The sequence below is a fragment of the Melampsora larici-populina genome (genome assembly GCF_000204055.1).
Source record: "Melampsora larici-populina 98AG31 unplaced genomic scaffold MELLAscaffold_25, whole genome shotgun sequence".
NCBI lineage: Eukaryota > Fungi > Basidiomycota > Pucciniomycetes > Pucciniales > Melampsoraceae > Melampsora > Melampsora laricis-populina.
In genome coordinates, this window is record NW_006768789.1 from 524,299 (window position 1) to 552,233 (window position 27,935).

General features: G+C 39.9%; 4 protein-coding genes across 4 annotated transcripts; 3 read left to right on the top strand and 1 right to left on the bottom strand.

Annotated features, from left to right (window-relative positions):
• Positions 1–2,549: 2,549 nt before the first annotated feature.
• On the top strand, positions 2,550–4,421 carry MELLADRAFT_107789 (uncharacterized protein; the record flags this gene model as incomplete). Its single annotated transcript, XM_007411420.1, has 5 exons — positions 2,550–3,138; positions 3,213–3,281; positions 3,341–3,952; positions 4,052–4,215; positions 4,305–4,421. 5 exons carry the CDS (start codon positions 2,550–2,552, stop codon positions 4,419–4,421), a joined length of 1,551 nt encoding a protein of 516 aa, XP_007411482.1.
• A 6,644-nt stretch (positions 4,422–11,065) lies between these two features.
• Positions 11,066–14,184, bottom strand: MELLADRAFT_78155 (uncharacterized protein; the record flags this gene model as incomplete). The annotated part of the gene is made up of 4 exons (XM_007411544.1): positions 11,066–11,721; positions 11,805–12,263; positions 12,351–12,617; positions 12,701–14,184. The coding sequence occupies 4 exons, from the start codon at positions 14,072–14,074 to the stop codon at positions 11,548–11,550; spliced, it is 2,274 nt and encodes a 757-aa protein (XP_007411606.1).
• Positions 14,185–17,527: 3,343 nt separating this feature from the next.
• Positions 17,528–20,454, top strand: MELLADRAFT_48881 (uncharacterized protein; the record flags this gene model as incomplete). The annotated part of the gene is made up of 13 exons (XM_007411421.1): positions 17,528–18,024; positions 18,104–18,190; positions 18,262–18,359; positions 18,427–18,467; positions 18,590–18,948; positions 19,035–19,083; positions 19,188–19,223; positions 19,302–19,525; positions 19,602–19,611; positions 19,683–19,828; positions 19,910–19,954; positions 20,023–20,075; positions 20,149–20,454. 13 exons carry the CDS (start codon positions 17,574–17,576, stop codon positions 20,254–20,256), a joined length of 1,707 nt encoding a protein of 568 aa, XP_007411483.1.
• A 1,482-nt stretch (positions 20,455–21,936) lies between these two features.
• Positions 21,937–26,323, top strand: MELLADRAFT_72195 (uncharacterized protein; the record flags this gene model as incomplete). The annotated part of the gene is made up of 20 exons (XM_007411422.1): positions 21,937–22,478; positions 22,542–23,131; positions 23,211–23,322; positions 23,383–23,418; positions 23,492–23,565; positions 23,648–23,672; positions 23,754–23,762; positions 23,829–23,952; positions 24,027–24,050; positions 24,133–24,160; positions 24,246–24,276; positions 24,353–24,467; positions 24,543–24,809; positions 24,869–25,104; positions 25,184–25,305; positions 25,402–25,473; positions 25,535–25,572; positions 25,659–25,761; positions 25,823–25,906; positions 25,984–26,323. The coding sequence occupies 19 exons, from the start codon at positions 23,018–23,020 to the stop codon at positions 25,990–25,992; spliced, it is 1,623 nt and encodes a 540-aa protein (XP_007411484.1).
• Between the last annotated feature and the right edge of the window lie 1,612 nt (positions 26,324–27,935).

Consider the following 27,935-nt stretch of genomic DNA (forward strand, 5'->3'; position numbering starts at 1 on the left):
AAAGAACACACAGAGAGTGTAGAAAGAGTATTACAAATATTTTTGAGATTCATTTCTCATGCATCCAAGAGCCAACATGTTGAAATAATATTTGGCTTAAATTTGTGATAATGACCCAAGAAATAACACTCATCCTTTGAAGTATCTCTCCAGGGAAGTATTTGAATTTCCAATACTCTGTTACATAGAAAGGACAGCCCAGTCAGAGAGTTCAAATTTAACACAATGTTGTGTTCAGTCAACATCATGCCACAGAGGTACAATGAGCAAGAATAAAGAATTTTAAGGGTTGCAGGAGTTTTCCAAAACTCTTCTCTCTGTGAACATCAATGAGCAAGGCAGAGATCCTTAGTGCTCAAGACACATCCATCATATTTGTGTCTTGAATGAAGAAAGTTTGAAACACATCATTAAAATCCACTGATAGTTTTCTGTTTTTTGCTGTGTCATTCTAATGAGAAGCAAAAGTGAAGCCAGGTAGAGCAATAAGAGAACTGGTACAATAGTAACGAGTGATCTGCATGAACAGTTGGTAGCTTTACTTTGAGTGTCCTTGTCCACAGAATTAGATGATTCCTTTGCTTTACTCATCTTGTTTTTTGTGTAAGTCACAATCTAATAGATCAAAACTGTAATTTAATTGAATTTCATCAGACATCAAACATAGGAAGCACACAATAGAAACTGAAGAACTCAATGTTGAAAGAAGAATGGGATGATGGGTTACATTATCAGCATGTGAATCAATCCACTTGTGATCTGTGTAGCTCTGTTGAAATATCTTCCATAATCATGGAAGAGTGCACAATCATTTACAACAAAAGTGAAAGTGAAACACATGTGACACATGCCACTGTTTGTATTCAAAGGTGTGCTCTTTGGCTAGTCAGCGGATAGAGGTCTTTTTCACAAAGGCAGTGGTGATCTGTTACTGGGGCACAATTTTTATGCAAGATTCACATCTAAACAAAGATCAGCCTTCCTATGTTCTAAAATCTTGCTGTAAAAGCACATTGAAGGCAAATTTGGTTTTGATACTGAAGACCTGTTTGAAGATTCTGTCTTGCCTCTACAAAAAGTGTTTTGTGTGTGCTTGATTTCCTAAAAAAATACAAACACAGTGTCATTGAATGGGTTTTTTCAAAAATCATCAATTTCATTTCAATATAAGTTTGATATTCTGTTTTTTATTTTCTCTGTGCATTCCAGATTAAATGGTTTCTACAACTTTTTGATAGGCGGTGGCCCTTGCGCCACAATAAATCACAATGTTGCACACAATAGAGCAATTTATTGCACTCTGAGAGCTCTGCAACTTCAAGAGATGAAAAAGTAGTGGAGCATCTGTTGTGCTTGATCACACCCTGCGCTGCACAATGCCATTGTGATCAAATTTGATTATGATGTGATGCAATTGTGGTATTGCTGACATTGATCCTCTGGGATTTGATGCAGGGCAAGAATCAAGATGCATTTTACAATCAGGTTTTTGTCCAATCATTATAAGACTGAACAGAGATCCTCAATGTGTGAGATTTTTGAAGCCTTTCTTGGCAGCAGAAGCTATACATGAATTTAAATGTTCAAGAGTCCATAGAATCCATTACAATCTTAGTGTAGTAAGTCACATTTTTTTTCTTTCAAAGGGTCTTGGAGACTTTATAATGCAAAGCTTATCCATTGAAACTCATTCTATATTCCTTTGAAGTAAATGAACTCACTTACCTGATGACCAATTTTACTTGCTGTGTTCAAATTTTCCAGGATTTGGACCAAGGGTGATGCAAGAAAATAAAAACTATGTGTACCCTTGAAAATCTTTAGCTTTGGTAGGGTATGTTTTGTTAAGCAAAACATTCTCACAATGTACATGTTATAAATTTTGAAATACAAACATCAAACACATGGGACACAACATGCATTTGTTTTTGACCAGATGTCAATTGTTTGCTCAATGAGCTACTCTCTCAAGGGAGGCAGATAGGTTGGTAACTTTGACAGTGTATTTATGATTCCAACATACCTACCAATCATTCCTCTGACATCAAGATATGGTAGGTAGAAAGATATTCAGGTCAGGATAAATGTAAAAAAACAAGACTGAGGGATTGTTTTACTAGTGATACAAAGTTTGAGTATAGTGACTTTGGATGTGCTACTATCACTATGGTATGTTATAGATTGCTTTTTTGATTCAATGTGATATAGTCTTCAGAACATATTAATGGTGTTATAAACTTTGATCAGATAAAACATGAGATCTTCCATTGAAATGAAGAGACCATCATCTTTGAGACATGCAAGAAATCTAGAAATGAATACAGATACCTTATAAGTGAATCTGAAACATCAATCAGGTATCAGAAGCAAACAGGTTCTGTATCATGAATCTATAAGAGCAAATCCTGTGAATCAATCAATCCATAATTCAAGCTCATCATTTTCTGATCTCATAATACTAGCTAATAGTAAGATTCCAAGATTCAAAAGAGTAATATAGAATGTATTGTCTTGTGTTCTTTATTTTTCTCTTCTTTGAAGTAGAAAGTATGTTTCAATATAGACCAGAATATATGAAAACACTACCACCAATAATAGAAAACTCTCAAGAACAAAGCCATGAAGGTTTAATTTTTTTCACCTTACTGAACTCAAAAGAAAACCAAGAAAGTTCAAATGGATTAAGTAGATCAAATCATGAGATTTACACAGACAAGAGATCATCTTGGTCAAATCCCAAAGTTCTTTTCAGGAAGTTTTTCTTTCCACCAGATCTTAGCAAGCTTGAAAGTTATCAAAATCTCAATCCACAGGTTCTCCATGAACTGGATCATATTGGAATCCAAATCATGATTCAGATGATGGTAGGACTTACCAGTAATTCAATCCATCCACCCTTCTTGCAATCAAATGTGAATTTAATGACTCTTTTGAAAGATGGTACATATGACAAGGCACTTCAATTAGCACTAAGGTTATTACAACAACCAGGATCAAGTATGAAAGAACACTTGTGGTTACTAGGTTTGTTGAACATATTAAGAGATCAGCTTCCTATTGGAGAGCTACCAACACTTAGGGAAGATATAAAAGAGGGACCTATTTGTTGGGGAGTATTAGAGCTTCTTTACACTCAGAGTAAGTCAATTATTCATCTTCATAATTCAGTAAATCTTGACAATTGCGATTTGGAATTGATCATTTACAAATAGGACTTGATTTGGTACAAATGGCCAAGAAGGTTTGGAAAGGGGATCATCTATCTGAAGATGAGAACAGAAGTGAGAAAGTTTTTCTCAGATTATACTCCTTATTTCTCACTAAAATTGATTCCAAACAGCCATAGCAGAGGCAATTGCCAGGGTAAAACTGCTTGCCAAATTACAAGGTTGGATCAATCAAGAGAACTCAAGTCTATCTGGCTACACCAAAGTATTTCTTGAGCTACATGACAAGCTTCTTCAAGAAGACAAACCAATGAAAGAAAGGAATTCATTGGAGTTTCTCAGGAGCTGTTTGGAACATGCAACAAACATTGACACACCCAAAAGAGAAGTATCAGCTACTTGTTGGATAATAAAACATTTAAAAACCTATCACCCAGAGATCCAAGAAATCTTACAACCTGTTCTATTGAGACATAAGCATTTCCAAGATCAATATTCCAAGGAAGAGTTCCAGATCTATATGGAAAGATTCTTACTTAATGGAAACCTTGATTCATACCCTCTTATTGGACATCATTTCTCATCATTCACCAATTTATCAAAAGTCAGTTTGAAAAACTTTGAGAAAGTTATTCATGCCTTCAAAGTTCAAGAGAATGTAAATAATATGAGGGAGATTTATGATTATCATTTGAAAAAAACTTTCATTCTACAATCTTTATACAGAATCTCTTCATATACTGATGGCGCATCACAATATCTGGACACTCAATTAATATGGAAAGGTGAGTAGATGTCATAAGTGAGAATTCCTTTAAAAACCTTCCAAACACCCAACATTGAAGACTTGCAATCTGATATAAAACCTCTGGGATTACATTCAGAGAATGAACAAAGATTCATATTCAAAAAAAGATTTTCTCCTGTGATCAACAATCTACAAGAAGATGATGTCTGTGCAATATGTAGGGAAACATTTTTTCTGGGAGATGGTGTAGTTAAATTGAATTGTCAAGGACACCATCAATATCATGCCAGTTGTTTCATGGTAAGTCCAAGATTAACAACATTTCCAATTCTACATCAATCCCTAATGATTATCTTTCCCATGTGATTTTGTTTTGATTTCTATTGAAGCCAATGGTAATAGAACACTTATCTGGCAAAGACATTTGTTGTCCTCTTTGCCGCAATAAGATACAACTACCTTTACCTTATGATTCTTTCATGGTCTGGAGATATTTAGATGACTAACATCACCAAGCTGTAAACAAGACACATCGCAGATTCATTTCAATCAAAAATGTTTTGTGTTTTGAAACAATAACAGGTCCAAATGTTTTAATGGTTTTGCAGATGATCATCAAAGGAATGAGTCAACACCGCAATCGCTACGCTCCGCACAGGTTTTCGACCTGTTTGCGGAGCGCAGCGCAGTACTGCGATCAATGTCGCGCCGCACAAGATCGCTCATTTTGAAAAAAAATCTCACCGCCGCGTGCGTAGTGGTAAAACCACTACGCACACGCTCATGGGCTGAGCTACGCACAAAATCGCTCATGAGCGGCGCACATTGCACAAAAGCGGCGCTCATGGCACCAAAATCAATCCATTTTCATAAAAAATGAAACAGATAAGACAATAATATGAAAAATGAAAAGAAAAATAGGAAAACAAATTGGACAACTTAAGCTTAAGACTTCTTTTTTGAAACAGTCTTCTTTTTTGAAACACTATCAATATAATATTGAAGGGCCTTCGCAGCTTCTTCAAAGTCCCCATCTGGGACAATACCTTCCTTCAACCAGGCTTGACAGCCAACAAGTCGCTCCATTGTCTTCGGATGCATGGCTCCACGTAAAGGAGTGCAGATGTCGGCCGCTGCGGAGAACGTTCGCTCACACGCACATGAGGTCGCAGAGACTGACAGGTAATCACGAGCTAATTGTGCAAGGATTGGGAAATGGTGCTCGTGTTCCTGTGAATGAAAGTTATTAATGAATTTTCCAATTCACATAATATGTAGATAAGAAAAAAAACATACCTTCCACCAACTAAGAGGTGATTGATCCTGGTCGATTTTGTATTTCCCTTGCAAGTAATCCTCAAGCTCCGAAGCGGCCGATTTCTCCGTAGCAACGTTGGAGTTGGCAAAGACATCAAAAGCATTGGGCTCTTCAGGAGGATCATTGTTCTCTTCAGGTTGTGGGGATGGATCTTGCAACTGATTTTCTAGCACGAGACTGTCGAAAGCAATTTGAATTGCGGTTTGTGCAGACTTGTTGTAATCAGGGTAGTGAATCTCGAAGAACTTGCCACAATAACAAGGGTTGAGGATGGTGGCAAGAAGAAGAGCCTCTGATTCAAGAGCCTCCTCCTGGTACTTGACGAGCCACGTAATCATCTCGTCAATCGCCTTGCCAATGCTTGGGAATTCGGAAGCCTCTGCTTGATGAGCTTTGAGTTCTGTGATCACACGTTTGTATTCGGCCAATACAATGCAACCAGTGAGTCCATTGCCTTCGACTCGAGATGTTGCTTCGACAAAAACCTGGAGCGAATTGTTGATGAGTTCGAAGTCAACAAATACAAAGGAAATGAGAGATGAGTTACCTTTAAAACCTTGTTGACAAGCTCAACAGCGTGCCATTCTACAGGTGATATAGTCACCCCCTTGAAAAAAGCAGCCTTCCGATCGGCTGAAAGCATTGAGTTAATCACCTGAGAAGAAGCAGTCAGTCAGTCAGGGATGCCAACAAATCCAATGGTAAAAACACCAACCTCCTGGGCCTCGCAAGCTACCTTGCGGCTTTCGTAGTGGCTGTTCCACCGAGTCTTACAAGGGCGTTTCAACATGCGTCCCTTGTAACTCATTCAAGCTGCACGGACCTTAAAATCGTTTCTCCTGGCTGCGCTACTGGCAATTTGTCCACTTACTGTATCCACCTACAGTCGGTAGAAGGAAGGATAATGTCATCAGCTGTTGGCCATTAAATCAAATTAACAAAAGAGATGTACTGACCTTTGAAAGAGCAAGTGCCACCACGTCCTCCTTTTCCTTCTCCTTCTCAGATTTATCCCCCTGTTCTTCATTGGTATCCTCGTCGTCAACTCCGTCGGGCTTGTCGGGAAAATAAACCTCGTCTTCGTCTTCTGAGACAGAGTCATCCATTACAACCGCATCGTCGCCGTCGTTGACCTCGAAAGTTGGTACTGGAAGGGCGACACCTTGTGGAATGGTCGGCTTTGCACTACTGACCTTTTGACCCAGTGATTTAAGCCCATGCCCGACCACCAGGTTGAGTTTATGGGCATAGCACCTGACATGATTGGCTGATCCATCCCAGGTAACCGGGTCTGCAGCTGATGCAAACATAGATTCGATCTCGGCAGTCATAGGTCGATTGTTACCACCACTGTCGGTGGTCTGAGATACCATGTAATAATCGAAAGATCTTGATTAGCTTCGAAAAAAGGGACAGAGAGAAACAAAGTGCGAAACAAAACAAATGATACTTATCTTTTTGTGAAGTCCATGACGAATCAAAAATTTACCAATGGGTCTTGCAAGGAGAGCGCCAAAATGTCGCCAGGCAACCATCTTCAGAGTGAGATGCGTTGATCGGTAGTTCCAATCATCGTCGATGTAGTTTGCACTTGCTCCGATAAAGGCATACCGGTTGCCTTTCGTGGTCCAAACATCATGTATCAAAGAAAACTTACCTTTGTTTTCCTACAAAGATCGTCATATGAATATCAGTATAACAAAACTTGAAATAAAATGTGAGATGCAAGACAAAGGAAATGAAGAGAAAGAAAAGTTGAAGTGAATACATACTTTGACTGTGTTGATTGCCTGGCTGTGCAGGCCAGAAAACAATATGACTGATTGTTGAGCAGCCCATGTTCTTGAACGAACGATTGCACCACGGTTGACGGTATAAAACGCTGCACGCAGCGATGGATCTTCAAATCGAGCCCATGGTAGAGCATGTCGAACGAGCCAGATCACCAGGATCATGTTTAAAAGGTCGGGAGAAAATTTGGGTCCGGTGACGTAAGCAGTCAAGGTCGTCTTCTTGAGTTTGCTTTCAGACTCGAGCTGTTCCTCATAGGTAGGGGGAAGAACTACTCCAGCGGCTATTGCTTTGTGACGCTTGGTGCATACTGGCCGATTTTCTTTTCCATTGCGATGACCCCATAGACCGTAATACGAAGTTTGCCCTTTTGAATACGTGTTGTAGCACCATCGACACTGGTATTTCAAACCCTGGAAGACAAGGTGGTGTTAGTATCTCTGTAAAACATACAAAAAAAGAAGAGTAAGAAAATGAGATACGCACCTTAGGGGGATAAAAGTAGGTGAGAAGATCCTTCACAGCAAGAGATCGACCCTGGTTATAGCCAACTTCACCGGTTGATCCAACAAACTCGATGTCCGACCCTTGAGATAAGTCCATGTCATCGTCGGGCACCTCATAGACCTAAGTGAGGTGAAGAACAGTAGAGAAAATGTTGGCAAGAGCGAGGAAAAAGCCGAGATGAGGATATAAGATATAGAGTTGGAAAACTTACATTGGTCCGGGATTTCTTTGATGATTTGGAGGGGGTTCGTGCTGGACTCCCCGATGGCGAACGGGCACGTTTACTGCTGGATGAACAAGTCTAGAAATTTAGATTCAATCAATTGTCAGCCTATGTATGAAGATATGAAAAGGATGTGTGTTCGACTTACTTTTCCTTGGGAGGAGGGCTTGGCCTTAGCCTTTGGAGCCGCCTTCTGTTTGGTTGAACGCGGTGGTCGAGGTGATGCAGGACGATGTGAAAGAGGGCCAGGTGACCCGTCTTCAGATGCCGATGAGCCTATGGGTGTGACACTGAGAGATTTCCGCGAGTCGCTGGGAGTTGGAACGAATCCAGTCTGGGTGCGAACTGGGCTGGGTGGTCGAAGGCTGCGACCAGACGACTGACCTGGTACCTGGAGGGTACTTCGACTGGAGCTTTGGGATGTTGAAGGAGCCATAGTTTCGTTTAGATGGTAAAAATTAGTATTGATATCTTATTTATAATACTTTGATACTTCTGAGAAGAGATCAAAGAGAAAAAAAGGCTTACCTATAAAAGCAGTCCCGAATCCTTCTGATGTACAAACCACAAGCTGGCCATCGCGGAAAGATTGTACAGGTGATGTATTTGACCGTCAGAAGGGGCTCGTCCATGGAACTTGAAGCAAGGGGAGGCGTTGGGTGGTATCGATATGGATGAGATGGGAAGACTCTCGAAGGAGTACAACCACCAACCCTGTACCCCTGGGTGCAGGGTTTTGCTGCGCTCATGAGCGGAGCAACCCGACCCGGGGCCCTGAGCGTAGCGGTTTGCTGCGCTCAGGGATTTTTGACTCTGGGGTGCGGTGCGCAGGCTCCGCTCAATATAGCGGAGCGATGTGCGCACCCCAAAATCGCTCCGCACACGCTTTTTCGAGCGGAGCGGTTGCGGTATTGAATGAGTCCAGTTGAGGAATATTTCATTCCTTTATTTCTACATTTCATCTACTCTTGTTTGATCATTATTATATCTGGAGATTTATTTCTTGCTTCTCTATCCATCTATCTTGGTCTTAATCATCTCTATCATCTCTATCATCTTATTTTTTCAACCTCATTCTTATAACTTTCATTTCAGAACTATATCAATTGTAATACTCTAAAAGCAATAAAAACTACTAGATTACCACTACATCTGTCTCATAGGACATAGATAGTAACCAATGTCAAGAGACCTTAGGAGACCTATCCATTGGTTTATGGAGATAGCAACATATCAATGTTTCTCTATGTTAGACAGAGATCAGTTTGTTTTGATTGCTGCATCTAAAAAGGCATAAAGATCTCACATCAACCCACTGTGACAATTACCAAAGAAATCATCTAAACCCTTCCCTTGGTCCCAAAAAAAGCCTTGGCAACACCTCAGAAATCATGCCCAAGACTATCTTGTCAACCAAGTACACCCCCAATTTCTTTGATCCAAGGCAGCTTTCTTAGTAAGTGACGAGCTGTATGGAAATCTCCTTTCAACTTGTTTAATGTGTTGTAGTTTACCATCTTGGTAGACTTCTTAGACTTCTCTATAGGCATGAGAGTGAATATTTTTGATTCAAAGAACTTAAACACCTTTCAATACCTTCAAATCAAATATTTCATACAATCATCACCATTAAAGTATCCTTTTCTGACTCAAAGGGCGCGTTCACTTAAGCAATTTCTGGTGAGAAATCACATTCTGCAAAATTCAAAGTGTCTATTTGGTGGTGTATGTTTCATTTTTGCATTAAAAATTTTACAGAATGTGATTTCTGTTCAGAAATTCCTTAAGAGCACGTTCACTTAAGCGATTTCTGAGCAGAAATCGCTTTTTGTGGAGTTCAGAAATCGCGTTCTACAGAATGCGTTCGTTGTCTTAATTACAAGCATTCTAGAAATCGTAGGATGCTTAAAAAAATCGATTTTTAAGTCGATTTCTACAATTTGATAATAGCGATTTTTTTTTGATTTCTATTCTCTTTCTGTCCTCTCAATGATTTTGGACAAGTCCTCGGCCCCTCACTCCACCATACAAAACCCATCAAACTCCATCAAGACCATCCTGAACTACACAAAACCACAACCGATAGACTCCATCATTTCCCATTTGATCACTCGCTCACTCACCTCATCAATAGCTTCTCGTACACTTCGCATGTCTTCGATCACCTCAAACATGTCCACCAGTAATCAACACAACAGTAGTGGTGAAGAAGCTACCAATCAACCATGTCTACATCACAAATTGATCATAGATATCTTCAACTTTGTCAATCATTTCAATCTATTTATACGATCAGTCTTCCATCCTTTATCTCAAGATTTTTTATCAATGATCAAGTCCGGAGGATGGAAAAGTTGGATCACAACTCTAAAGTTTCTTTCATTCTTCAGAATAGCTTTGATGGAAGATACTTGATTTGGTTTTCTGCTTCTTTTGATTGATCGACCTATTGTTTCACCAATCTCTTAACAATACATGAATCTCATTCAAACCTCTTATTGAATTGACTATCACTATCAAAAATGACATGGTATCAATCAAGATCAATCAAGATTTATATCTGAATCTGATGTGTACAATGTGACCTTTCTGCTTTTCCTTTTTTTGTATCTTACTCAAACTTTCGTTTTTGTTTTATTTTATGTTATTGGGATTGTTCAGTGTATATAGCTTGGTCAGAATATCGGTGTTGGAATTATTTATCATATGATTGGAATGAATTAACTCATAATAACTGAAAGAGATTCATTGAATTTGGGTTGATGAAGGTGCTTCACTTGAGAGACCCAGATCAAGCCCTTTTTGATCATGCTGTGCCTGAGTTTTGGCAAGATCAAACGCTTTTCACAAGCTTTTTGATCTCAAAATTTCGAAAAGTGAAATTAAGTCGTTTTATTACAAAAAGACTTTCGTACATGTACGAAAGTGGTGCCTTAAAAATCAATTTCTACAAAACCGCGCTAAGTGAACGCGCTCTAAGTGAACGCGCCCTTAAGCAATTTCTGATGATAAATCACATTTTTCACAATTTAAAGTGTCTATTTGGTGGTGCATGTTTCATTTTTGCATTAAAAAATTTACAGAATGTGATTTCTGGTCAGAAATTGCTTAAGTGAACACGCCCAGAGAGATTGAGTTGAAGATCCTGATTGAAATTTCCACAAACCTCAAGTTCTAAAACCATGCCAATTAATCAAAAAAAAAATCAAAATAAGCATCCAAAAGATACATTTTCTTTTCTTGATGAACTTTGTCTTTACCATATGATCTCAAATCACCAAACTCACCCCCCAACTCTCAACACCAAAAAAAAGAAAAAAAAAGGTTTCATGATAAAAAAAGATAATACAACCAAACCCATTTATTCATTTTTTCAAAAAAAAAGAGAAAAGAAAAAACCAAAAAAAATAATCATAAAAATATATACATTAAATGAAAAAAAACAAGTGAAAAAAAACTATGCATCAAAACAGAGAAAAAAAAATCATAATATGTAATTCTTTATAAGATAAGATAAAATAAATAATACAAAACCAACACACACAGAGGGATCTCAAGTTTTCTCAAATCAGAATCCTTGTAATTTTCTTTCTCTTGTTTATCTTTCTTTATAAAAAAATAACTAGAGTCTTTTTAAAGAAAAAAAGAAACAGAGATGAAAAAAATGGGTCATACAAAATTTCATTTATGAAACAAAAAATCAACACAAAACTAAATCTTGATCTAAACTATGCAACCATCCAATATGAACCCCCAATTGCAAAGAACGCTTTCAAAAATTTTCAAACCTCATTCAAGGTGTATTCATTGTAGCCATCACACTTTGAGGTCTAGCAGTATTGATATTGGTGTTAGTATTAGTATTCGTATTAGTGTTCGTGTTAGTATTAGGTTTGGGTGAAGTTGGATTTCCATTATTTGAATTATTCATCATCATCATCATCATTGATTTTCCAACTCCTCCGATCTAAAAAAAACAACATGATTAGAAAATGTATACCAAAACTTCATAACTTGATATAATTTTTTGTTTCAACTTCTCAAACATACCTTATTAGCTAAAGCCCCAGTCATTTGATTGCCAGGTAAACCAGGTGGTGTGACTGCCAATGAAGGAGGTGGAGGTCCAGAAGGTCTCCAAATCCCATTTTGAATAGGTACATCAGCCGAGTTCAATTGATTCAAGACCGGTCTAACCATTCCATTAGGTTGAGTAGGACCGGCCAGATGAGAATGATGCATCATCAATGGTGGTCGACTTGGAACTCTTGGACTCGATTGTTGTTCTAGACTGTTGGTCCTTCTCATCTCATTGGAGGTGGTCATACTACCTGATGATGGTGATCTTTGAAATAACATCCCACTCACTCCTCCTCCCCCACTAGTAGATCTTGGTGAATGTGTATAATTCGATAATTGAGGTGATCCTAGTGTAGGTCTTTGTTGAGGAGAAGCATTTCCTTGAATACTGATAAACTTGGATGCACTATGATTATGTCCACTATGAGGCTGTAACGTATATATATATATGAAATCAGCCACAAACAAAAAAGATCATATTTCTTATTTTTTGGATATGCAGAAAAAAATACTGACTGAGAATTCAAGTGAAACCCCACTTTCTTCATTAATCTCCAAAACTTTCATCAATCGTTTCCCAAGTCCATTCACCCTTTCTATATTAGATTTCTCTCTCATCCAAATTTGAACTCGGTTTCCTCTTGGTCTAGTAGCTACGATCGCACCACACACATCATCTAATACATCTACTTCTTCTCCCACTAGTCCTAATACCAAAAAAGTCCAAATTCGATCCAAGAGTGGTGGATTAGGTTGTTTCATTGTCAATGTCCATTTTCCACCCTGAAATTCACAAACACATACAAATAATTAATCATCAGTAGCCATTAAGAATTGAATGTGATGAAAGAATTTTCAAAACTCACATTCGCATTCGCAGGATCTTCCCACATCGGTCTAATACCAGTTTTAAATAATTGAACACTCGAATGCATTTCCATTTGACTAGGTCTGATCGTCCAATTAAAAAACCTACAGAAATCTTCAACCGATTGAAATGTACCAATCGTTTGTAATGCATCATGATAAGCTTGACCACCTGCACCTAAAGTAGGTGTAGGATGATTCGAATCATCTGTGTTTGATGTATTAGGAGTGTTGGGTGCTTTTTTAGCAGAGGCTAATGTAGCTTTCGAATCAAAGAATAAAGTCCAACTATGTTGAAGAGGATGAACAGGTTTAGGTACTGTCACTGAGGCAGCTTCGCTGGGTGCTGGATTAGGTGTACCTAAGCTTGGGCCTAGAGGTTGATCGAGTGCATTTGATTGTAAGATATCAGCACGTAGAGAAGGTGGGATAGATGATAAGATCTGGGTAGGTTTCGGCTGTTCTTTGATAGGTTCGGTACTCTTGACTTCTTGGGTGGGTTCAATGATCTTGACTTCTTCTTCTTTGATGATCGGAGGGACGATCGGACTAGGGTTAGAAGGAGGGGGCTGAGGAGAAGCTGAAGTATTGATTTCAACAGTCTTTGTACGAGCCATCCGCTCCTGAATAGCTGCCAAAGATGGTAATCGAGCTCGATTGAGACCAATGGTAATATCAGATGCCGATGCACGTCTTTGAAGAGTAGGTGATAAAGGTTGAACTGATAGATTACTTGATGAATCAGGCGTCGGTTGAGATTCAGAGGTTTGTTGAGTTTGTTGAGGATTAATAGAATAATTTGAGAATGGTAAACTAGAGTTTTGAGAAGTAGGATGAGCCGAACGTTGAAGACTCGAGAGTTGAAGTCTAGGACGACTAGAACTGATTGAAGTAGTAGGCGTCACCATACTAGTAGCTGAATCAGGAGATTGATCAGCTGGTAAAGGAGGAGCCGATGAGATAGAAGAAGTGGATTTGATCGAATTAGTATCTAGTTTGAGTTGTTGCCAACGATTCGGATTAAGTCGCATTGCCTCGGTAAGTTGAATTAAAGAGGGAGGTCTAGAAAGACTGAGACTCTGAGAAGCAGCTCGAGCCCTAAGGATAGGTGGTAATCTGGATGAAGGTTTTTCATTGTTCAAGATGTTTGGGATCGTAGCTTGAGATTGAGCTTGAGATTGATGAATTGAAGGTTGAGATTGATGAGAAGGTAAAGTAGGTGAACCCATTTGAGGAGTCGAAGCAGTGATGATGAGTGAAGGTGGTGAATGTGATCTTAAATGTGAAGTAGATGGTGTTGTTGTTGTTGTTGTTGTTGTTGTTGGTTGAATTGGTTTACTATCTGGTAAAATAGAACTAGAACTTGATATCATTTTAATCAAATTTCAAAGTTAAATCTAAAATTGATTTATTTATTTTGTAAAGAACTCTTCATCAAAATCAAAGATGTAAAGAGAAAGAAGCAACCATCAATCGAAGCTGGTCAACAAGTTTTATAACCGGTCACGGTCAATTTCAAAATTCAACTCTTCACAACTCAACTAAATTAAATTGAATCAAATCCGACCGAATCACAACTACAATTTGTATCCCCTAAATAACCATCGAAACAATCTCATTCAATCCCACTTCACCTTCACAACTGTTCATCATTCACTTACTCCGAAATCCATTCTTGAACTTCAAGAATTCATGAGCGTTCTCTGCTTCAAGAGGAACAATCTGTGTATCCAATCAAGATGATCATATCTTGAACAAAGTCATCTTGTTGAAATGCACATAGGCCTCAGCTCAAAGTCCCAATATGCTCTGGAGAGCATGTCAACTGGCAAATCATCCAGTTCCCCAATGTCCTTCGTGATCGCCCTCTTCTCAAAATCCATTTCACATTCAATAATCCACCATTCAATTTGACGGCGGGAGATATTGTGTGACATTGCTTACTTATTGGAGTTTTCCATTGTGTTGAAAAATTGCTATGAAAAGTGTTGAAGCTTAGAAAAGCTATATGCAAGCAAAACACCCAATTTGAGAAATAAGAAACAAGTGCCTTGCTGCTTGTCGCACGCTCCGATACGATAAGCAGCGAGGTCAGTCATGTATCTCATCTTGATCAACTTCTTCTTTTGACTTCTTTTCAACTTTCATCTCCTCAAAGTTCAACATCATAGACTTTGGAGCCAACAGACACTTTGTAACTTCGTTTGATCATACCTTACAAGATTCATACGCCCCGCCGAGGGTAAAAAGTGACGGGAGACGTGACGGTACCGAAGAGCTAAAAATTATATAAACATCACTTTTGAGCAAGAATGCCATTCGCCCTTCATGGACTTTTTTTTCTTTTCTTTTGAGGTTACACACTTTTTGATGAGAAAAATTCACCTCCATATTTTTATTCAATATACAAATAGTGAAGTCTTCATTGATGATCTATCTGTTATCTAAGACGTGTGATCTGGAACTAAAAAAATAAAGAGCATATTCTATCCAAGTAGGGATTTCTGAAAGGGTTTTTTGTATGGGTATTCATGTGCACATCTTGCTGACAATGTGGACACAAGGATTGTTCTGTTTTTTGACTTGAAACCACTGAGTGTAGATCCAAACATTGAAAAAGAGCTGATATCTCATTATCTATTGAAAATTAATAGTATCTTAATTACATTCTTTTTTATGTTCTTGAAGATAGTGGTGTTTTTTCCTGGTCTTATGATAAAGTTGAAATTGGAACAGAGAAAGTATCACACTTGGAAATTTGTCAAGAATCATAATAGCACCTGCTTATATCTTTGTGTACATCTTTGGGATTCACTGAGAAATCATTACCAAATTGGATAATGCTGATATTTCAATTCTCATTTAACTCACAATGAACACAATGATCAACATAATTCCTGTTCAAAATTATTAGCATATTAGAGCTTCCAAAATTCAGGTGTAGCAAATACTGCAAAATGGACCACTGATTGGCTAAGAGATCAAACAGTAGCATGTGATTGTGATTGATCATTGATGGCATTGGATCCAGCAGAATTCCTTTGGGTTGTATCAACTGACTCAATGAGACCTGATATCTAACACAGATGATTTCATGTGCAGAGCGCTCAACTTTGTCAGAAGATTTTAAAAAAAATGAAGAGACACATGAAGGATTGGGTTCTGCTACCACCTTCCTTTGAGGATACCAATACTTTATGTTTAGTTGTAATGGATTTCTCTTGATTGTGAGCTATTCATTCCAAGTAACACATTTTCAAACTTAGCTTAACTAAGCCCCTCGCGCGGCCGCGTCCGCGCCCTCGAAAGAGGGGCTTATGACTAAAACGGGTTTTTTGGCTGTGTGACTCCATGTTTTAAGTACCCTTATGTTGTTTTTCTCGTCTCTGCTCTTCCCATTTTCTTAAATTTTTCAGACCTTCCAGTATGTTATTCCTCATCAAGTTGTACATAACACAGTACCATTTACTTTGGTTTAGATGAAGCAGAAGTGCTTTGAAATCGTGATGTAAGATTGGTAATTATGCGGCTTTCCAATCTATTCGAGGCAAATCCAGCTGGATTAGGTGGTGTTTGGGCATTTACTACACGGCGTAAGGCCTGTTTTTGGCATCCTCAGCACAGCTCTCAAGCCATGCAGGGATGTCTGTTGCTCATGAAAAGTATATCACAATATGTACAATTTGACAAAGAACAACATACTCAAAGGTCTGAAAAATTGTTGAAAATTGGAAGAGCAGAGACGAGAAAAACAACATAAGGGTACTTAAAACATGGAGTCACACAGCCAAAAAACCCGTTTTAGTCATAAGCCCCTCTTTCGAGGGCGCGGACGCGGCCGCGCGAGGGGCTTAGTTAAGCTAATTTTCAAACATCCATCCAGAGCCAAGAAATCATTGGTTCTATTCACACAAAGATTTTGAAAGACTTGACAGAGCACTTGGTAAACTTGTTAAACCTGGTAAGCCACATGCACACACCTAATAATCAAGTCAATAGGTGCAGACATTTGAATTGCGTTTTTATTGGTATGTCAGGCTGGCATGGATAGATTTTTGAAAGCCAGAACTTAGAAGTATCAAAATCAAAGTATCACATCCGCCAACTGGTCAGTCTAGCACAATGACAGCTGGGCTCAAATCTGCACTAATCTTGGCCATCTGAAAATGATTCTGACAGGGATTTGTGAATGATTTGAACAACTGAACACTCACTTTTTTTGAAGATTCAAATGAAAATTTTATCTGAGATAGCTTTGAATCAGCCTTGACACCTATTTCTGTTGCAGTATCATGCTTGAATTTGTGCCATATCAGCATTCTGTCAGTGTCAGTCACGCAAGCTCATATGTTGAAGAAAAAAGCTATCTATCTGATAAGGTCAACAAATTTTTGACACAGCTTGATGGTCAAAGGAGGGAATTTTGAGTCCGGGGCCGGTCCGTTGTAGAGAAACTATTTGAGCACCACTCCGGTGCATTCAAAACTTCGGGAACCGGGGCCTTATTCTTGATTCTTGCACTCGAACTGTGCTGCTGCAGCCTGCTGCACCGCCTTCGGCACCACAAGGCAGCGATGCATGTGGTAATACACATTTTAGACTTCGTGATCTCTGGAGACTCGGAATGATCAGGGAGAACCTGGGAGAACTCTCAACTTACACTAAGTCCCTTTGCGTGAGCCGCGAGCTTTAGCGAGGAAACTCACAGATCGTGTGTGCAAGCCACATCATCCATTTTGCCACAACCGCTTTGACCGGTGACGGCATTTTAGGCACGGGCGCAGCAAGGGGCTTTAACTTTTAAAGTCACTCAAATTTTCTGATCACACTTTCAAAGCTTTTTCACGAATCTATTCCAATACTACATCCAACATGCATCTCAACATTCCGAAACAATTCCCAACAAATTGGACGGAGCTTGGAGCTAAAGCCAAAGGCCTCTTAACGCCTAACCATGAACAGAAGAAATTGAACGTTGGTTCTAAAGGTCACGAAGACGAATGTGAAGCCCATCAAGTCTTTCGATCAGTATTAGGTCATTCAAAATTGTCATCTGGCTCTCAAAAGAAGAAGTCGCAAAAGACCAAAGCATCCAATACGACTTCGAAGCCGATCGAGCCGCAATCTGAACAAGTCGTTTCGAATGACAACCCAACAGCTAAGAAAGAGGAACCTGTATCTGAAGTTGAAAGTCAAGAAAGTGATGAAGAAGGGCTGCCTGGAATCTCCTCTCCTGGTTCCACGGGCGTCATTTTCGTCATGGATCGCGCTATGGCCAACGGATTCTCGTACGAAGATCCTGATTGGGCAAACTTTGGTCAAGGTGAGTCAGATGATGTGTTTTGACGCGTTCATCAGTAGTTCATCCTTCATGATATCCATCTTCGCGTTGTGTTTCGTAGGTGCACCCGAAGTTGGTGATATCCCTGGTGCGAGTCATAAGCCAGAGACCTTTGATATTGCTAGTATGGGAATTGACGTCCACGAATGTAAGTGTCTCTTACTATACATTGATTCAGGTCCTGTCAATGTCTGATTGACTAATTTCATACTATATCAGATGCGCCGACCACTGGAGTCAAGGCACTCAGAGCTGCAGTGGCTAACTATTATAACCAAACTTATCGGATGGGCAAAGAATCGCAATACACTTTCGAGGTGGGTCATAACTTTCAAAGAATTTTCTGAGAGCTTGTAAGGCTGACTGCTGCTCATCTCCACTTAGAACGTTTGTATCGTCCCTGGAGGTCGAGCTGGCTTGACGAGGTAAGTTACGCCTCACATATCTACTCAAATTCTAATTGATCCATACACTCCATGGAGTTTGTATGACTTTCTGCTGACCGTGCGATGCAATGTGAAAATTGCTCTTTGTACCTGTGATCCAGAGTAGCCAGTGTCGTCGGAGAGGTATATGTCGGTTATCAACTACCAGAATATACGGCGTACGATCAAATGCTTTCCGTCTTCCGTCGCCTGGTTCCCATCCCATCAGCACTCTCAGCAGAGGACAATTACAAACTTCATATAGATACTCTCAGAGAAAACATCAACCAAATGGGCTTGTCTGTGATCTTTGCATCTAACCCGCGTAATCCTACTGGGCAAGCGATTGAAGGCGATGAGTTGAAGGAATTAGTTGAAGTTGGTCGGAATGGGCAAACAGTTGTTTTGGATGAATTCTACAGTTGGTATAATCTTGATGGGACTCTTGGAGAGAGTTTGTCCGGAGCTAAGTATGTCGAAAGTGAGTGAATATGACCTTGATTATTCAGCTTTAGTAGTGAAATCTCAGGGGAAGGTTGACTCTTACTCGCACTTTCATTTCCATAGACGTCAACAAAGATGCACTGGTCATCATCGATGGCTTGACCAAGAACTGGTAAGGTTGTTCTTTTGAGAGCAGCCCTGAATTTTGACTCCTCGCCCTATACTCATCCATCTATCTCCCGATTGTCACAAAAAATCCTCGAATCGAATCGAAAGGCGATGTCCAGGATGGCGGGTCTGTTGGGTAGTTGGGTTCGTAGTTTTCTGTAGTGCTACTGAATTCTCTAGTAACCATTTGCTAGCAATCATACTAACATTGGTCCCCTGTAGTCCCAAATGTTTGATATCTGCATTATCTCAAAGTGGAAGTTTCTTGGATGGAGGAGCGAGTCACATCATGCAGATGGCCGCTATACCGATGTTGGATTTGAAGCGTGTTGAACAAGACAAAGTTGCATTGCAAAAGCATTTTAGGATGAAAAAGGAGCGAGTTTTGGCCCGTTTAGAAGAAATGGGCTTGAAGGTTAAGGTTCCACCAAAATGGACCTTTTACAGTTAGTTTTCCTCTGTCTACCTCTCCTCAGCGAATGCTTGAAGATATGATTGACACATTGTTGCATCTCGAATCAGTCTGGTTAGAGTTAGTGATCGAATATTCTATAACCAAGCCTTCGAGCCGAGATTCTGAACTCATTTTATCTCATGTAACAGTTTATCAGACCTTCCTCCACCATTGAACAGTGGATTGGTCTTCTTCGAAGAATTACTCAAACAAAAAGTCATCGTCGTACCTGGAATCTTCTTTGATCTTAATCCGGCTCATCGAAGAAATCTCTTTAGCTCGCCTTGTCATCATTGTATGTCATTCTTCATATTTCGATCCAATCAGTCTACTCAATCATCTCACTAATTGATCTGTGTTGCGAATTTTCCAATAGTCGTCAGACTTTCTTTCGGCCCTCCTTTGCCTCAACTTGAAAAAGGTTTGTACCCACCTCTTAGACTTCACTACTCGTCAAACTAGCTGACCAATATACTTGAAAACTTCCAGGTCTAGATGGTATCGAACGCGTCTTACGCAAAGCCCATGAGCACCTTACAACTGTACGTCACTCACTATTGATCGCTGTTTCTTTATTTCAAACAATCATCACTGAAAATCAACAATGGATCACAGAAAGGACACCTTGGAAATATGGGCAAAAACTTGGCCCCACATATTGGACCGACATCCAAAGCGGCCATTGCGGGAGTGGCAGATGGAGGAAGACATGCACACCCTTGATCAATAACTGTCTTTGCTGATCTTTTAGAACTGCATTGAATTACGCAGTATAAATCAACCATTTTTTTCTTGGGAATGTGTATGGTGATGGTAGGTCTGTAATGAGTTTACTTCTTCAGGATTTAGAAATATACATGGAAATAGATTGATTTCTTAATCAGCAACCTTTTATAGCAATGAACTTTTCTTGTCAGAATGAATTGCAAGAAGCCTCAATAGAGCAAAGATACATCTAGCACAGTTATCATCAGGTGTTATGAGAGGCGAGCTTGGTCGCGGTAGAAAACGGTTCTTTGGAGGTGCCCTTTGATATCATCATCATAAGCTTTTGAGTGACGCATCGAATATGAAGAAGCACTCAGTTGACCGAATCTTGACCTGAAACTTTTCAAAGGTTTCTGGGATAATATAGAGTTAAATCACTCCTTCCAGGGGTTGAGGCTACAATAGCTACAATCAGTTTGTTTTCAATCATCATCGATAAATTAAGTTTGACTATCGATCAATGTACATACGTACTTTTTGTTTTTACAATTATGGTACTCAAAGTTGCCCCTCGGGCGGGGCCTGGCGCGACCGCGTTTCGCTTCCTTGAAAGGAAATCTTCCTCGTATTTGCTTTGAATCTTGTATCCACACCCCGCAACACTATACCGCGGGTACATAAAACGGCCAACCGCAAAACTTAAAAATCTTGTTCGAGTTTTTCACGTCCAACTCCAGCGATTTTGTAAATAGGAATACGTGTCAAGCTGTGTGGGACTGGCTGTGAACAGCTCAGCAGGTATACTTGAATTTTGTACATGATAGATAAGCTTTTGGTGGGTACCATTCGAGAACGCGCTCATTCATGATTTCAGCCTCTATCAATCGGGGTTTTCGGGATTTGAAGAACCGAGTAGACTTCAGAAATGAATGCACAAAGCAGATTGAGGAGGTGTATGAATGATAAACTGATACGATAAGATGAAGCTCTCTGGTGATTTTTGTTTGAAAGAGTCGAATGAAAATATTTGTATGAAGGATTTACGAACTCATATCAACGGGAATTGGAAGTCACAGGGAAAGTCTATGTAAGATATTCATCTTCATTCAAACTGATTAGAAGTTCATTTCGAGATCACAGCAAGTTGTGATCGAAATCGGAAATTGACATCGAAGTTGAAATTCAAAAACTCTAAATCATCAAAGATCGATGATTGATTGGATGGCTTATCTTGTACAGCTGTGAGAAGGATTCTTGATGCCGAGAAGCATCAAGATACAAGTTGATCATGATTGTATGCGTTGATAAGAAAACAGTTTGATGAAGAGTTGATGACTAAAGTCATTCCAAATCAAGTACAGCAAACGGGAAAGTTTGGAAAGTTTGGAAAGGCAGTGCTCGCGGTTCGGTTGGTTGGGATTTGTGGTACTATTCACAGTGGCGGTGGTGGTGATGGCTAAAGGGATGGTGGTGGGTGGCTTCAGGCCTCACTTGGCGATTTGGTGTTATACCGGATTAGGATGAATACTTTAAACCGCGCTCACACAGTTGATTGAATTGATAAATGCGTACCGATATGATGAAATCAGAATCAGATGATGAGATGATAGCGTCTCTTGACCACGTCATCATCAAACATCATTGGAGACTCACTTGGGTAACTTTCTCACCTGAAGAGCATTCTTTCTTGAGACTCTTTATTCTCCTTCGTTATCATTCTTCCCATCAATCATTCCAATCAGCACAGAACCTGCATAGATCTTCTCAGATTGTTATTCTGCTCTCAGTCTAAAAGAATTAGACAAGACCCATCTCATCATCTCTTTACCCTTACTCTCAGTCTTAGATCACTTTCTTAATCTCTGACCCTCTAATCAAGAATACTTCACTCTTAGTCACCACTTGTCAAGCTCAGTTTCATCCTATAATTCACAACTTAGCGTACTCTTTGAAAGATCTTCTTTAGTTTCCAGCTCTTAAGCCTTGGTGATCTCAATTCTCAGACAGTTTGAGACCAAGCTTATCTTTATTCTCCTTATTATATCTTAATTAACACTCATCATCTTTCTCACCTTCAAGCCTTATTTGATCACATAGTCCACATCTTCTCATCCACAGACCACGACTCCTGAGCCTCACAAGCCCACTCATCATAACAAAGATCGAAAAAGGTAACCAAGGTCAACACGAACGCGAGAGAGCTTGAAGAACTCCTAAAGTTATTTTAAAAACCAGAGGTGAGCTACATAGTTTTCCTTGGATGTCCGTTTGTTCTTGTGATTTTACCCTGATCTTCTTAGCACCCAGTTGATCTTGGTACTCAGCATTATTGATCTACAAAGCTCTTTGCGTCGTGCATAGTCCAAATCTCAATCTTCAGCATTTACTGTGTACTCTTTTTTTTTGAATTTGTTTCTCGAGTTTAAAACCAGACCGCAGTTTTCACTATCACACGCGTACATCTTGTTTTTTCAGATCAGGCACTTGTAGCATACAATATCTTTTCATTAAATCTTGGCAGTTAACTCTCATCGGCTCACTTTTTTTGATCAACACCCGCCATTCTAAAAAATCCCATCTCAGCCTTTTCTTATCAATCCGGTCATCGTTAACTTTTACTAAACTTGTTGATAAATATTTATTAACCTTTCTTTTCCTTTACTCTCTAGACAAATAAGAATTTTTGAACGCTTTTCGTCTTGAATTTTTGAGATTTAAAAGTACTCCATCAGTAAATCGTTTTCCTCTCCAACTGTAAACTCTTCTTCAAATCAACATGGACGAGAAACAAACCCAGAGCAAGCTCGATGGACCAGAGACGTATCAAATCGAGGAGGTTGCTCCTCCTCATCAGGAACTCAATCGGGCCATGAAATCACGTCATATTCAGGTTAGTGATCTTTTTGCTTTGTTTCTTTTTTCCAATCTATGATTTTTGTTTCCTATTGATGGACGACCAAATCGTTTAGATGATCTCTATCGGCGGTGTTATTGGGACTGGATTGTTTCTTGGTACTGCGAATGCATTGGCGCGTGGTGGTCCACTCGGGTTGTTACTCGGATATACCGTCATGGGTACTAGTTGAGTCTATCTTACGAAATCCCTTTTAATGACGTCAAACTGACGATTTCTTTCTTCAGTTGTATGGAATGTAATGGCATCAATAGGAGAAATGAGTTGAGTGTTTTTGTGAGGATAACATCGGAGTGCTTTGAATTTCCTAATGTTTGCTTTTCATATGATCATCAGTTGCTCATCTTCCTATCCCTGGAGGTCATGTCACATTAGCTAGGAGGTTTGTTGATCCTAGTCTTTCGTTTTCTGTAAGTTTTTGATTAGTCTGTCGTGTTGGTAATTTTATCTGAGATGGAGTCAATAAATCTGACCACGTCGCTTCTATGCCAGATGGGATGGAATTATTGGTACAACTGTTCGTCAACCCCTCTCATCGTTTTTGCTATGTGTAGACGATCCCTTAACTCACTCCCTCTTTTGGTTTCTCTATGAACAGGGGCGATTGGTATGTTGTGTCCTCATGTTATCATATCTACCTGACTGCTTATCCCTGCAATCCTCCGTAAAACAGTGCTACCTACAGAGATCACAGCATCCGCTGTACTAGTAAATTATTGGACCAAGGAAGTTAACAATGCGGTGTGGATCACGATCTTCTTATTGATTGTCACAGCTATCAACATGGGTGGAGCCAAGTCAGTCTCTCTTATGGGGTTGTTACATATACATCTCACTAATCAAAAACCGTTAATTGTCGATCATTGAAAAGGTTTTATGCCGAATTTGAATTCTGGTAAGTTCAGTGCCTGGTTCTAACACACCTGACCTTGACAAATCGATAGGAATTTCGACTAATTCTACTTGTCATGTCACAGGTTTGCATCCATCAAAGTGGTCACAATTGTAAGCATCAACGTGCAATCCTCTCAGCTCAAGGTACTCGACTTATCAAACTAACCTGATTTCACTTCATTTCACATCATCGTAGGTGGGCTTGATCATTCTGGGAATCGTCTTGGGTGAGCTGCGCGCTTTTTTAATACATCACATGTCTCGCTACCTCAACGTCGGACTGACAAAACGCCGCTGCAATAGACGCTGGAGGTGGGCCCGACCACGACGCCATTGGATTCCGTTATTGGAGGAACCCGGGTCCATTTGTACAATACCTCCAGATTGAAGGCTCTTTGGGTCGTTTCCTTGGTTTCTGGTGAGCATATCTTTTCTCGTCTGATGTTGTAGCTCGCTTGACCTGATGCATACTCTTTCTCCTGTGAATCACCAGGGCTGTTCTTATCCAGGCTGCATTCTCATACATTGGTACTGAGATCACTGCTATCACAGCGGGTGAGGCGAAGAACCCTAAGAAATCGCTTCCATCAGCCATTAGGGGAGTTGCTGTCCGAATCTGCATGTTCTACATCCTTGGTACCTTTGTCATCGGACTCTTGGTCGCTTCTAACGATCCACGTCTCAACCTCGATTCACATGATGCCGCCTCTTCACCCTTTGTGATTGCGATCCAAAATTCCGGCATCAAAGCTTTACCATCGTGAGTTTTTAGATGACGAGTATATGGGAGAAGAGTTTCTGATCGGACGAATTTCGTAGGGTTATCAATGCCGCATTGCTTTCTTCTGCCTGGTCGGCCGCCTCGAGTGACATGTACTCCTCTTCACGTGCACTTTACGGTCTCGCTCTTGCTGGAAACGCTCCTAGGGTGTTTGCTAAAACTACTTCGTGGGGATTACCATGGGTCTCGCTATTGGTCTCATTTGTCGTCGGATTCCTTTCATTCATGTCGGTTGGAGTGGGTAGCGCTGGAGAAGTGTTTGGGTGGTTGTCAAGTTAGCTCACTTTTCTCCTGGCCTGTCTCCTGATCATCAAACAAGATGCTAAACTAAATCAATTGTTGCTAAACACCAGCCATGACTAGTGTCACCGGTTTGTTGACATGGGTCGGAATCTTGATTACCTATTTAAGATTCGATGCCGGAGTTAAAGCCCAGGGTATTGATCGAGACCTGTTTCCATACAAATCCACATTTGTCAGTATATTCTCTTGGTTATCTGGGTGCTACAAATCGTCTCTCAAAACGTCACCGCAAACGCAAACTGATATCTTGACTTGATTTTGTGTGAAGAGGACGGCTGGTGCTATATATGCTTTGGTGATGTGTTGTTTGATCTTGCTCTTCAACTCTTACACTGTCTTTGTAAGCATCCTTTCCTCTTGTTCGAGCTTAGTCTCACCAGCAAACTTACGCGACTCTTTAGCTTCACGACCATTGGAGCACAGCGGATTTCATCACTGGGTTAGTCTTGTTTACGCAGATGTGATCTCGTTTTATCTGGTAGATTGACAACTCCTTTGATCATTTTTGTGGTATAAAAAATATAGATATCTTCCGATCGCACTTGCTTTTATCTTATACGGCGGAAGCCGATACTACTATCAGAAGTTTGCAAAGATTCGTGCTTCTCCTTTTGGAGTCCATGAGATGGTAGGTTTTTTTGATCAGTCCTTGCCTGATGCATTTCGCTGATTCGGTATGCGATTTCCAGGACTTTGTGACAGATGCACGTGATGAGTCACGTGATGCAGAGGAAGAAGCAGTGACCGGAACAGCTTGGGAGAGATTTAAAGCTGTGAGTAATTTTGATTGATATCCTTCTTACTAGATTGAATTGACTGACAATGGTTTTGATTTTGTCTTGTGATATAGTGGGCGTAAAAAAACGACGTTGGTTTTCTTTTATCGATTTCTTGTTACTTTTTCTTTTGCAAAAGGAAGAAACAAAAAGGACCCTCAATTTATTTTTGATATCATGTTTTTTTCGCTTCTATCATAGTTTTTATCATATAGTTCTCAATGAGGATTTCAAATGTGTGTGTATGCAGCACGATGTACTCAACTTTTTTTTGTTATGACCTACTTGTCCCATCCCCCTTTCCACCTCTTATGTTTATATTTTAGATAGAGTACGTCGTGTATGGTTTTTTTTGCATTGTAAAGCGATGTTATTGATGTTTTTTTGGAATAAGAATCTTTTGAGATTCTTTGGAAACAAATCTGTTTGTGAGAAATGTTTTCATCAAGTGAATCATCCATCACCCTACAGTTGGTTGCTTGGATGAATGAATGATTTTGTAGGTTGCTTTAAGAAGATACCTTTCATTTTTCGTGATTACGAATATACTTGATTCCAACTTCGTATCAGTGACCATCAACTCGAATTTTGATTCCTGTATATAGGCTTGCCAAGAACTAATGATGACTGTGATGAGCCCAATGTATGCTCCTCACAAATTCCATCAACACTCATCCCATCACTGTAATCTGACAACTCACTAACTCACCACAATCCGCAACTTACCAACTTACATCGTCCAGTACAGCTCGCTGTTGTATTCACTTCATCATACCGCCCAAATCAGATCACAACTCTTGTTTACCGCGCGTTGGAGGGTTTTGAACCTAGCTTAAGATCAATTTTGACTTCAAAATCCTTGGAGATCTTTTTAATCAATTGAGGTCTCTCACAAGGATTTAGACATATACATTAAAGGTGACACTGTCCTCGTATGGCAACTACCTCCAATACAGTTTATGTCTGTTTGGAAAGTTAGGACAGCCAAAGACCCCTTACTTTTCAGTTCCAATGGTCCTTACTGGCAAAACGCCTTTATTTTTCGATAAGAACACCGATGTGAGTCAACTTCTTTGAATGTATCAAAATTATTGATTGAATTGAAGATGTTGTCTCCCTCAGACAGAGTTCCAAGTACATGCATCGCGCCAGGGCAAATAGTTAATGACAACAAAGTAACGCTTGACTGACTTCAAGTGTATCATGATAGCTTATCAGGTAAAAGTTGTAGAGTCACTAGCCCCATATTACCTGAACCGTTTGGCTGCGTCTTCTAGAGGCTTTCCTCCATCATCTACTGGCGAAGTCCATCCTTGCCGGACGTCCAGAATGACTGCAAAAGCCTGACATACCAAGCTACTTGTCTCCAGCCCCGGGCGCAAGGGCCAGTGGTGTCCAGGCTACCTTCAAACCTACCATAGCATCGGGAAAGCGGCGAGAAGGGTGATGCTCGTAGACTGCAATAGACTTCATCTCATCAAGAACTCTCTGAACTTGAGAGGTCGCTTGACAGCATTCGAGAATCCCTGGTGTACAAAGCAAATTTAACAATGCTTGTCACAAACGCTCGTGATTGATTGGGACTTGGATCGAATGTGTAGAATAACTCACTTCATGGTATCTATAAAGGACTGTCGCTTTTTTACGGATCGGATCACCTTGACCTAAGAAGATGTCACACAAGAGGTCAGCACTGATGCGATACAAATCAGACGCTCGAACAGATGTGAGATCAAGTGCTTACTGTCCAGGACTGCGCTTGTTGAATCGGCTAGCAAACGGCCGAAAAAGTCTACTGCAACTTTCTGTAATCAAAGACCAAACACAGTGTCAATTTTTTGTAATATTCCTGAAAACCAGTGTGGCACATGTGCCCTTACCTCTTCTGCCTTCTCAGCTGGAGCGATAGCTTTCCTGTGGAAGTAAACAAAACAATTAGTTCAACTTTAATCTGGACGAAGAAGATATGAATGACTGAACTTTTTATAAGCTCCGTATATGTCGCTCGTTGCTTTGTCGGCAGTTG